Source organism: Oncorhynchus gorbuscha, linkage group LG16 (assembly GCF_021184085.1).
Source record: "Oncorhynchus gorbuscha isolate QuinsamMale2020 ecotype Even-year linkage group LG16, OgorEven_v1.0, whole genome shotgun sequence".
Taxonomy (NCBI): Eukaryota; Metazoa; Chordata; class Actinopteri; order Salmoniformes; family Salmonidae; genus Oncorhynchus; species Oncorhynchus gorbuscha.
The window spans coordinates 1,105,319-1,118,286 of record NC_060188.1 but is presented as its reverse complement, the minus strand read 5'-3'; the positions used below and the strand labels follow the sequence as shown (position 1 = coordinate 1,118,286).

Here is a 12,968-nt window from a genome sequence, read left to right as displayed (position 1 = left end):
CCATTACATGTATTCATTAGAGTTCTAGGTTCTGGGGGATTATAGCACTACAGTCCCCATTACATGTATTCATTAGAGTTCTAGGGGATTTATAGTCCCCATTACATTCTAGTTCAGCCTCTTCCCCATTACATGTATTCATTAGAGTTCTAGGCCTCTTCTAGGGGATTATAGCACTACAGTCCCCATTACATGTATTCATTAGAGTTCTAGGCCTCTTCTGGGGGATTATAGCACTACAGTCCCCATTACATGTATTCATTAGAGTTCTAGGCCTCTTCTAGGGGATTATAGCACTACAGTCCCCATTACATGTATTCATTAGAGTTCTACATAGAGACTAGCACTACAGTCCCCATTATGTATTCATTAGAAACATGTTTAAATAAATATTGGGGGATTATAGCACTAAGTCCCCATTACATGTATTCTGCTAAGAATATTGTTAACATGACTGTCAGTTCTAAACATTTATTTTAGCCCCAGAAAACTCATCTATTTAAACTAACTAGCTTTTTGTTTGTGCTTGCAACATTTCTGAAGACCCAAATACACCAATATTTTTTAAATGATGGTTAAAAGCAAATAAAGAATTTATGACCAGAAATCTAATTGGTTGATCTTACATTGAGAACCAAAGGAGAAATATAAAATGACGACTGCATAAACAATGAGGACGGTGAGATAGATACAGAAACAGATCAAGTCCACTTTGTTGGCAAAGCGATGGTGTATAGCATTTTTCTGGTCTTGTGCAGCCATTTTGTTGAGAAACTTCACCACCTTCTGGAGGGCTGTATTCTTCTCTTCCTCTGAGGCTTTAATATCAGACTTGGATTCTAGACAAAGTAAAGGAGAGAAAAAAAGGATAACCTATTATTAATATAACATAATTAAATAAAGATGTAAAAATTTCTGTAAAATGACAGTTTTCAGTGACATGAAAGATCAAATGGAGTAGCTGTCCAGACCAGCGTAAACGCCAGACAAATGATGCTAACAAGGAAAGATGCTGGGAAAGACTGCATGCTTTAACTGCAGCTAAAGGGTAAGAATTAAAAGGTTCAGAATTAAAATACAACCTGACTAGTTTATGATGAAAGTCCGTTATGGGGTCCCCAGTAAAACTGGTTGCAGTAACGTCATTATGACTTCATGGTCAGGTTATAAATGGTTGTATAAGGACGTTTTGTTAATGTCTTTGGAAACCATGAAAATATATCTTGCTCTGTGGATAACTGAGGTGACGGAAGAATGAAAATGTTTACCCTCTTCATTGTCTGTGTCTTTAAGCAGTGAGTCTTTGGACTTGGAGAGGCTGCAGGGCCAGAGAGTGCCACACTTAGCCAGGCGTGTGAGCACCATAGACTGCAACGTGCTCAACACCAGGATGACCAAACAGAAACAGAAGTGCTTTCCTATGGAGAACAACGAGAGAGAGAGATGTGTGAGTGTTATATGGATGCACTCTATACACACATTGTCATGTTGTGGTGGATTTGATATTGTACATTTGTAATAATAGAGTAATGTCTTGTATGATGTAATGTTTTATGATCTAGGCTGTTGTGTTTTGTTGTGATGTAACAGTTTAACCCTGTTTAAGCAGGACACTCACGGATGATGGGGCTGCACTGGCCTCCTCCAGGCAGTAGGTCGTTGAGGATGATGAGGAACATGATGAAGCTGAGAACCAGTGTAACCTTGAATGAGATACGCTCGCCCCCTCCCAGTGGCAGGGAGAAGCTCACCACATCTGCCACAATGATCAGTATACTGGGCAGGACCAGGGACAGAAAGGGGTTTTCAGACCGCATCTTCAGCGACACCTGTGAAGACAGATGGGTAGGCCAGACTGAAATCATTTGTTTTTTCGAGTTCTTGCGTCAAAACGTAGAGCATTTGTTTAAAATTGAAAGGGAAGAGCATTACATTCCAAAATCAGACTTTGTCAGATGTTTTCAGAACTCAAAAGAAGCCTTATTTCAAATGAGTCCACATCCTTCACCATCGGTTGTGCAGATCCAACTATGCCTTAACCCCAATTAATGGGAAAAGAAACACACTGCAAATTTGGAAATTACATGGTGCTCATCTTTTTAATTCATTTGGAATTGTGGCATGTAGCTGGATCTACACAATAATATAGACTGGGATGTGCATTTATGGATCTACACAATAATATAGCCTGGGATGTGTATTTATGGATCTACACAATAATATAGCCTGGGATGTGTATTTATGGATCTACACAATAATATAGCCTGGGATGTGTATTTATGGATCTACACAATAATATAGCCTGGGATGTGTATTTATGGATCTGCACAATAATATAGCCTGGGATATGCATTTGTGGATCTGCACAATACATAGCCTGGGATGTGTATTTATGGATCTGCGCAATACATAGCCTGGGATGTGTATTTATCTCAACGGAACACTACTTATGAAAGGTATAAAAACATCATACATTTTTATTTAAGTGTATTGTATTTTTCTCTGTGTAATTGTTGTTTAAGCTCTGCCCTTAAAAATAGATAACATAAACTACTGAAATCACCAGGAGATCTCACTAACCCATAGATAAAGATACTTTACTCTACATGTCACAAACTACTGAAATCACCAGGAACACTCACTAACCCATAGATAAAGATACTTTACTCTACATATCACAAACTACTGAAATCACCAGGAACACTAACTAACCCATAGATAGTTGCGATCATCTCTGCCTCCTTTAGCATTGAGTTCCACCTCCTCGGTTAGCCAGTCCCCACGGTTTGCACTAGTTTTGCTCACATTCCCGAAGTTCAGGAACATGCCACATCCTGGAAAAGCAGATATTTGATACCAGTTCAGTCATTCAAAGATCATACCGTACGTAGCTTCACACCCCTAAAAATCTATTGTTTTAGGGGTGTAAAGATTTTTTGTTCGGTTCATTTCTTGATATGACTCTTCTTTTAGTTCTCAGAAGAGGATGGAAAAATGACCACATTTTTTTTAAACTTAATTTTTTTGTTGTTGAAATAATCAAAACAAAATCTATAATACTTCAGTGGTGGTAGCCTACTGTAACACATTTCTCAGAGCCACTTTGGTGAAACAACCTCACTTTGATTCATGAGAAGCTGTTTGATTCATTCTGGCAGCCATATCCTTTGTTTGTTAGCGTGGGGTCTCAGAGAGAAGTGCCACATCATTTGCAAAATGCAATACAAAAAAAAATAGTGACCAAATCACCATTAAGTAACATCAAACTAAACATGGTTGATTTGGCCATGAAATGTTGACAATTGCCCCGATCACTCCCAGTGATTTGTTTTGTTAGCGTGGCTAAAGTTAGTAGTTGTTGTTCAGAGAGAACTGAACCATGGATTAAAGTTGGTCTCCTGGCCCATAGACTACTTTCAGGGTCAGGAACCATCTAACAGCAAGTTGTAAAATCATGAACTTCCCCAATAAGGCTAAAGCTTAAGGAGTTATCAAATAAGAATAGGGAAGATTTGTAGAGTGTTCTTGCTTTCAGCAGACACACTAATAAAACACTGCCTCCTCTCATGGGGTTTCATACCACTCAGAACATAGTGTTTGTCTTCTACCGGATGCTCTTTATAACACCCCCAGTTCTCATGTCTATCGTCATGCAGCACTGCTAAAACCATTCACCCCAGTATCTGTCTATTTCACTCTGACGTGAACTATACAACACATAAAAGCTTGCATTTGTTATGTTGTTTATATAATTCTTATTCGTGCTTAACTTATTCATTTACCTTATTTAATTTGGGAGATAGCTTAAGCCTACATTAAAGATGGTCCATCGTTATCATTTACACAGGATGGTATAATGGTCATTTTTTTCCCCTCCTGAAAATGTAGCAAAATAATCAAGGACTGAACCAAATCAAAATGTTTGAATCATTACATCCCTAATATTCACTGTGTCCAGCCCAAAAGGCCAATTGGGTCTGCACCATGCTACACCGGCCCAAACACACCTCTGTTACCACAAACCTGGAAGGGACAATGATGTAGATAGACTGTACAGTAGATGACTGATGGGGGGGCGCTGTGTTGAACCACCGTGCCTCCATCTTGGCATTTATTTTTGTTTTGGAAACATTTGTTTTTGCTACATTTATTATTTTACAGACTCTATAGAAACACCTTGAATAACAGCTTCATACATGGATACACATATAGTATTTAACCCCTTTATTTTAGGCACTAAACTATCTCCATATTTTCTTGCATACATAAAAATAAAAATAAACTTAACCTAGGCTCGTGAGAGACTCACCTTTCCAAACTGTTGGGATGCTACAGAAGTTGGCATATCGGCTGTACTGACTTCAGACCAGTCCTGTGACTGTTGTGGGGGTCATAGAGCAAAACGGAGAGAACCGTCATAATCCTGAGAGTCTCATCTTAATAGTTTGTAGGCCAAACCGTATGGACTCTACAGACATTTTTGTGAGACGACTGATTTTCGGGATGTCTCATGGTCTGATAAACTCCGCCCTAGCTCTGGCACCTTTCATCGCAGATGCGGAAGGGCGATATTGGCAGGCGCAGTGGAGTGAAACACATTTCATGAGAAAAAGAGATATCTATCTTAAATTGACAGATTTTTATAGGGATTATTATGCTAATTCAATTTCCACAGGGTCGTAGGCATAGATTTTAGGGGAGTTTTAAAGTATACTTTTTTGGAATTACAAATGTTACTGTCACCACAATAACAGAACAATACTTAAATGCATGTAATTTTGTCCTTGAAACATTTAATTGAAATACTGTAGAATTACATTCATTCCTATGGAGCACTGGTCCTACTGGGGAATGGCTTCAATGCCTCTCAATGGCCAATACATACCATTGGCAATCCAGGGTTTATATACCCCTTGATTTATTCTAAAAATAAATGTGTTACACATCTGATTTTTGGGGATTTTCTCCCACTTTTCCCTGCAGATTTTCAAGTTAGATGGGGAGCGGCGATGAACAGCAATCTAAGTTTTTTGTCAATGAGATTCAAGTCTGGGCCACTCATGGACTTTCACATTGTTGTTCTGAAGCCATTCCATCGTTGCTTTGGCTGCAAGTATTCACCCCCAGTCTAACGTCGTTTGCACTCTGAAGCAGGTGCTCATCAAGGATGTATTTGGCTCCATTCAATGTTCTCTCGATCCTTACCAGTCCCTCAATCCCTGCTGCTCAACAGGGTAGGGATGGCATTAGAGGGTGATGAGCTGTGCCTGGTTCTCTCCAGACACAGTGGTTTGCATTCAGGCCAAAGAGTTCCATTTTTGTCTCATCAGACCACAGAATATTTTTGCCTTATGCTCAAGTCTTTCATATACCTTTTTGCAAACACCAGATGTGCTGTCATGCACCTTTTTCTCAGGAGTGGCTTCCGTCTGGCCACTCTCCTATAAACCCCAGATTGGTGAAGTGCTGTAGAGACCGTTGTCCTTCTGGCAGGTTCTCCCATCTCAGCCAAGAAACTCTGTAGTTCTATCAGAGTGGTCATTGAGTTCTTGGTTACCTCCCTGACCAAGGTCCTTCTTGCCCGGTTTCTCAGTTTGATTTGACAGCCAGCTCTAGGCAGAGTCTGGGTAGTTCCATGTTTTTATTGATTTCACAATGATGTTGACCACTGTGCTCTTGGAAACTTTCAACACTCTAGAAATTATTTTATACCCTTCCCCAGATATGCCTTATCACAATTCCCAGAGATCTACAGACAGCTCCTAGGATCTTATGGTATAATTTCTGCTCTGACATGCACTGTCAACTATGGGACCTTACATATATATATGCCATTTAGCAGACGCTTTTATCCAAAGCGACTTACAGTCATCTGTGCATACATTCTACGTATGGGTGATCCCAGGGAATCGAACCCACTACCATGGCGTTACAAGCGCCATGCTCTACCAACTGAGCTACAGAAGGACCCGGTGGATAGTGACATATCAAGGATGATCAAAGGAAGTTGGATGCACCTGAGCTCAATTTGTAGTGTCATAGGAAAGGGGTGTGAATAATTATATAAATTCAAGTTCTGTGTTTTTTATTTTTTATGTATAAATATGCAAACATTTCTAAAGACTTTCTCACTTTGCCATGATGGGGTATTGTGTGTAGATGGGTGAGAGAAAACAATATATTTAATAATTTTGAATTCAGGCCATAACAACAAAATGTGGAATAAGTCAAGGGGTATGAATCATTTCTGAAGGCACTGTACATCATTGGTAGGGAGGACAGTCAGGGAGCATATAAAACTCCAAAGATGACAAATAAACTGGGAATTGCAGTAGGCTATACAGATTTAAAACATGATGTTTTAGTTGTTTTTGTTAACATCTTGTTTTTAATAAGATCTTTGGTAACTAATAGTGCGCAATAGCTGTTTAGCAGACAGAATGAGGATTGAAATGATGCACTTACCTTTAAGTGCCCAGACATTGATGGCGATGGGGCAGAAATCTGAAGCGAAGGGGTAGTTGTACAGATTGACTTCACATCCCACCACAGTGTTCATGATGACCATGTGCTCTATAGTCCCGTTGCTGTGCACCAGCAAATCCTTGTTGCCGTGCTTCATCGTTGTTGACACTCTTTAGACATGAGAGGTTGAGGACAGACTGAGGATTGATCTATTAAAACTGTCACACCTAAACATTTGGCCACTCCAAAAATAAATACTGTATCTCTATTTAATTTCTGTAGATGTTTTACTCACTATTTAGAAGATCATGTTATAAAAGGAATCAAGAATAAATATAACTTACTGGTAGGTTATTGTATTCTGTTGTAAGTGGACTCACCCATTAGTCACATGGAGTTCAGGAGTCCAGATTTTGCTGACAGGCAGGACCACCATATCATGATGATAGACTGATGTGTCCCATGATAAATCAGGGTCTTCCCAAGACTGTAGTGTATAATCATAATGAGTGGTATTACAAAAATGGCACATTTACTTGAATGTTTCTGCATATTTTTTAAAAATGTGTACTTACCAACATGACTCGCAGATGACTCTCGAAGCGGAGATCCTTTGTGTCCTATTTAGAAGATAATAAGGGATAAATGCCAACGTCCTGTACATTCGCGTTCTATTTGTTGTGCTCACTACCAACGTTTTTGCAGTGGTGGAAAAAGTACTCAATAGTCATACTTGAGTAACTTTCTATTAAGGTATACTTTACATTTATACTATACTTTTACTCAAGTAAAAGTCACCCAGTAAAATATTACTTGAGTAAAAGTATTTGGTTTTAAATATATTTAAGTATCAACAGTAAATGTAATTGCTAAAAATATACTTAAGTATCAAAAGTGAAAGTATAAATAGATTCATTACATTAGGCAAAGGAGATTGTCTTGGCACCATTGTCTTGTTTTTAAGACATAATTTACAAACGAAGCATTTGTGTTTAGTGAGTCTGCCAGATCAGAGGCAGCAGGGATGTGTTCTCTTGATAAGTGAGTGAAATGGACCATTTTCCTGTCCTGCTAAGCATTCAACATATAACAACTACTTTTGGGTGTCAAGGAAAATTGAGTAAAACATTTATTTTATTATTATTTGTATTTTCTGTATGAATGTAGTGACGTTTTCAGAAATAGTAAAGATACCGCAAAAAAACGACTTTAGTACTTCAAAGTATTTTTACTTTACACCACTGTTTTTTGTCAATTTCCTGCTAGTTAGACAACAAGCTATGGCTAACAGTGTCACGATCTCTGCAGTCAGAATAACAGCAAAGTAGATATGTGTTTAAGATGGTTTTCTATTGACATTCATTTGGATACATCCATAACAGTGAGCTCATCATGCCTGATTTTGCCTGGCATGGCTAAAGTTTGCCTTCCCGTCAGGACGCTCGACACTTCATTACGAGAAGATTACATTACATATCAAACACTAGGCTAGAAGTTGGCTAAATAGTTTGTTGCTAGCAAATCTGGGAACCTAAATCAAAAATACCAGTTGAAAACAGCTGGTCAAACTAGAAACGTGGGAAGATTTGACAGCATAGCGCCGCCGTCATGACTGCAAAAATTGTATTTTCATTACCACATTAGGTCATCAGATGCTCAAAAAAAGTCTGCAAAAACAAATCAATGATAGCTAGCGACGTTTTTCCCCGTTGTACCTGCGTTTACAATGTATCCAATTTCGGTTTATGTGGTTGTTGGTTTAGCTTTTTGTAACTTTGTGGCAAGTACGGTCTGCATGTGTAGGCACATAATGCATCATGATTGCAAGGTGTCCCAATTTATTTTCCAACTGGCACAATATATTTTTCAACTCTCCCGTTAGCTGGTTTTAATATCCATTTTAGAATGCCCTTTCAGCCAATTAGAAATTAGTATTTAACAACGCTGTGGTATAATTAATCATCACATAATTATATATCTGCCAATAAGTTATCTCTGAAACATTGTACAAAACTCAATTAAAAGGAACATAAAGTGACTTACGACAGACAGAGTTTCATACACTATTAACGGCACACTGATATTTGAGATGCATGATGGAGACTGTGGCTGACTCAGAGCTTCTTTCGCAATCAGCATGTTGGCCAGACATCGACGTGTTGTACAGGAGGGTGTCGTTGCCCTGGATGAAGTGGCTGTGTTGGATGGTTGGTTTGTACTGGCTGTGTTGGATGGTTGGTTTGTACTGGCTGTGTTGGATGGTTGGTTTGTACTGGCTGTGTTGGATGGTTGGTTTGTACTGGCTGTGTTGGATGGTTGGTTTGTACTGGCTGTGTTGGATGGTTGGTTTGTACTGGCTGTGTTGGATGGTTGGTTTGTACTGGCTGTGTTGGATGGTTGGTTTGTACTGGCTGTGTTGGATGGTTGGTTTGTACTGGCTGTGTTGGATGGTTGGTTTGTACTGGCTGTGTTGGATGGTTGGTTTGTACTGGCTGTGTTGGATGGTTGGTTTGTACTGGCTGTGTTGGATGGTTGGTTTGCACTGGCTGTGTTGGATGGTTGGTTTGTACTGGCTGTGTTGGATGGTTGGTTTGCACTGGCTGTGTTGGATGCATTGCCTGGAGTCATTTCACTAGCTAAAATGGCTGCATTGGATGGAGGGCCTGCTGCAGACACTGTGGAACCAGAGACGGGTATATCATTTCAGAATAATACATTGGATTTATATAGCGATTTTCTAGGAACCAATGATGCCTTCCAATATTTTAACAACCACAGTACAATAAATAAAACACTTACTCTAAATTCAATTGGATAAAGTTGTTGCATTGCTTCATGGTAGCATAAATACTTTAAGAAATGAGGAGATAGGAATCTCATTGGTCAATTAATGGATAACGTATAACGCTCCGCTCATGGTCATATGTTGTCTCGCGCGGTTGTTAAACTAATCGCCCCGAAATCCCTTGTGGAAAGTTAGTTCCCAGACGCATAACCTGTTTATTTTCTTAAGTAAGTAATGTCACATAAAAAAAACTAGGTAAACAAGATTCAGATCTCTGAATATATTTATAATGTTGTGCTTTTTTCCGTGTAATTCATGCTTATCTTGGGTTTTTGAGGTAGCGCTCAATTGACTCCCATTCGCTCATTGAAGGAGTGCGCTCCTTGTCCCATATCTACCCAGAATGCACTGTGCGGCCAATTGACAACGCGTGGAAATTGTACAAGGTAATACGAATCAAATGGAGTTTCCCATCTCCCCATTTAGAGTATTTCTGATGGCTTCATAGTAGTGACTCAATAAGTCTGAAAAGTGATCTAAACCTGGTACTCTAAATCAGTTATATTGGAGTGATACTGGACTAGAGATAAGAGTACCGGGTTTAGATCAAACATACTACATTGCCAGCTTTTAGTGCAACATGTTATACAGCTTCAATACACTTAAATGTATTTGAATATTTTAATTATAATTGTTTTCATGACTTTAGTAAGATAATCTGTTTGAACGGCAATGTGCTGCATTTTTTCACACGCAGCCCAAGCAGTGCGTCAAAATGGGACGAGGCAGTTTTAAACATGTTTTGAATATTTCAGCTTGTTAACCATTTGAAATGCTTGTTTCGCAATGTTTACTTAACATCTGCTAATAGGAACGAGAGAGACGATATTATTCTAGTGTAATCTGTGCCTGTTTTAAGAAGAGTAAAATGGAGCCCAATGTCTTACCTGTTAGCAAGAGTAGAGAGAAGAGGCAACATTTCAGCACACTGTGGTCCATGGGTCTCATCCCTGCACGTCCTCCTGTCACAAAGCACATGGTCAGTTAGACATTGGTGCGCAGTCTTACTAGAAATGACGAGTTTCCTCTAATGAAACGGTTAGAAGAAGGACTGAAAACCAACCTTTAGATGCTCATTGATCACTACTTGCATTCTACTTTCCTCTCAAGCCAAAGCCTCACCTGGGATGACCCTTATAAAGGCTGCTCTGGAACATGTGGTCACGGCAGTCTTCCATGAGAACATACACCCCCACAAACTGTCTACATAGAATATTATCCTCGATATTGTACAGGATGTGCTTGGCTGTAATCCCCAAATAATGAGTTTTTAAATTAACCTCCCAGGATTCATTTCACCATCTTGTGTAAACAACAACCCACAACAGACAGGTAATTACTAATTACTGTGACTAGGCAGAAGTGGATATACTGCACCTCCACCTGCCTCTAAACCCTGTGGTTGGCTATATGTTTCACTGGACCTCAATAGGACCGTAGGCTGTTATCATATTGTTGAGCATACAGACTTCATACAGACAATAATACAAAAGGGATTGAGTTGGTTTATTTGAAATGTCATCATGCATGGGCACCAGACAGCATTGTGGTTTCAGTGGTGCTGTCTCCTCTCTGGGTAGTGGCGCATGAAGCAGCTTGTTTTGACAGCTGGTTGTGGACTAATTGTCTGGACATATGAAACTACCCACAGTTTAAATTAGAGAGTAATTCTGATGTAATACTATTTATGTATAGCATCAGAAGGGTTCAAATCAAAATTAAATCACATTTATTTATATAGACCTTCTTACATCAGCTGATATCTCAACGTGCTGCACAGAAACCCAGCCGAAAACCCCAAACAGCAAGCAATGCAGGTGTAGAAGCACAGTGGCTAGGAAAAACTCCCTAGAAAGGCCAGAACCTAGGAAGAAACCTAGAGGAACCAGGCTGAGGGGTGGCCAGTCCTCTTCTGGCTGTGCCAGGTGGAGATTATAACAGAACATGGCCAAGATGTTCAAAATTCAAAAGATGTTCAGCAGCGTCAAATAATCATAATCAAAGTGGATGTCGAGGGTGCAACAGGTCAGCACCTCAGGAGTAAATGTCAGTTGGCTTTTCATAGCCGATCATTCAGAGTATCTCTACCACTCCTGCTGTCTCTCGAGAGTTGAAAACAGCAGGACTGGGACAGGTAGCACGTCCGGTGAACAGGTCAGGATTCCATAGCCGCAGGCAGAACAGTTGAAACTGGAGCAGCAGCACGGCCAGGTGGACTGGGGACAGCAAGGAGTCATCAGGCCAGATAGTCCTGAGACATGGTCCTAGGGCTCAGGTCCTCCGAGGGAGAGTTAGAGAGAGCATACTTAAATTCACACAGGACACCGGATAAGACAGGAGAAATACTCCAGATATAACAGACTGTCCCTAGCCCCCCGACACAAAGTACTGCAGCATAATACTGGAGGCTGAGACAGGAGTGGTCAGGAGACACTGGCCCCACCCGACGATACCCCCGGACAGGGCCAAACAGGCAGGATATAACCCCCACCCACTTAGCATGGTGGTTCATTCCTCTGATGAAAGCATCAGGAACAACTGAATTATTTCCAGACTTTTCTGTTGAGAATAACCAGATGTACTTTGCGGGTCCACATGTACACTGCACCTCTACCATGACCACAGTAGATGGGTCATGGATGATATGGTGTTCTGCGTTTCAGCAGAAATGTTCCATTACTGTGTGTTTGAGAGCCATAGAGAAGAGGATATACAATACAGTGCCTTGCGAAAGTATTCGGCCCCCTTGAACTTTGCGACCTTTTGCCACATTTCAGGCTTCAAACATAAAGATATAAAACTGTATTTTTTTGTGAAGAATCAACAAGTGGGACACAATCATGAAGTGGAACGACATTTATTGGATATTTCAAACTTTTTTAACAAATCAAAAACTGAAAAATTGGGCGTGCACAATTATTCAGCCCCTTTACTTTCAGTGCAGCAAACTCTCAACAGAAGTTCACTGAGGATCTCTGAATGATCCAATGTTGACCTAAATGACTAATGATGATAAATACACTTGTTGTTGATTCTTCACAAAAAAATACAGTTTTATATCTTTATGTTTGAAGCCTGAAATGTGTCAAAAGGTCGCAAAGTTCAAGAGGGCCGAATACTTTCGCAAGGCACTGTATACCATGCCATCTCTAGTCTGTAAACAAGGCAGAATGACACCTAGTTTCCCAGACACATGTTCTCCACAGTAATAGCTTCATCTGTGTCTGGGAAACCGGCCCATTATGTATTTATCCATACACACCTCAGGAGGAATTTATAATAAGCACAATCCTTTAGAAAAAGACTATTTGTGGAGAAATGCATGCAGATATGTTACATGGGTGTAGTTCTCAACAGAAGTCAGGAGAGTGTTTATGTCATTGTTGACAGGCTTTCACCCTGACCAATGCTGATTTTAGTGGCTGAAGCATTTTCTTTTTATCTATTACATTACTAGCAACAGACACATATTATTCCTGAGTTATGTCGGTCTGGTCCTACCAATAACTGAGGCTTATATAAACAGGCAGACATCCAAACGTGCCACTTTTAAAAGAAGACTTCTTCAGATACACACAGTTTTATTTTATTGCTACAATCATGTACTACTTATTCTATAGCTTAATTACATACAGGTAACTACCAAAATCAGCTACCA

General features: G+C 39.8%; 1 protein-coding gene and 1 long non-coding RNA gene across 3 annotated transcripts; one reads left to right on the top strand and one right to left on the bottom strand.

Moving 5' to 3' along the window:
- The first annotated feature begins 513 nt into the window (after positions 1-513).
- LOC123998752 lies at positions 514-5,871 on the top strand. Its single transcript, XR_006832326.1, has 3 exons — positions 514-1,447; positions 1,610-1,845; positions 4,984-5,871. It is a non-coding gene; the product is annotated as an uncharacterized LOC123998752 (long non-coding RNA).
- LOC123998751 (5-hydroxytryptamine receptor 3A-like) lies at positions 551-10,439 on the bottom strand. 2 transcript variants are annotated; one of them, XM_046303874.1, is made up of 10 exons: positions 10,374-10,439; positions 10,198-10,272; positions 8,509-9,140; positions 7,041-7,085; positions 6,846-6,952; positions 6,466-6,635; positions 2,713-2,834; positions 1,619-1,829; positions 1,269-1,418; positions 551-839 (listed from the first exon to the last, which is right to left on the bottom strand). In XM_046303874.1, the coding sequence occupies exons 2-10, from the start codon at positions 10,256-10,258 to the stop codon at positions 595-597; spliced, it is 1,743 nt and encodes a 580-aa protein (XP_046159830.1). In that variant the 5' UTR covers positions 10,259-10,272; positions 10,374-10,439; the 3' UTR covers positions 551-594. The 2 variants fall into 2 exon arrangements, with proteins under 2 accessions (XP_046159830.1, XP_046159831.1); XM_046303875.1 differs by lacking the exons at positions 8,509-9,140; positions 10,198-10,272; positions 10,374-10,439 and adding an exon at positions 8,181-8,260.
- Between the last annotated feature and the right edge of the window lie 2,529 nt (positions 10,440-12,968).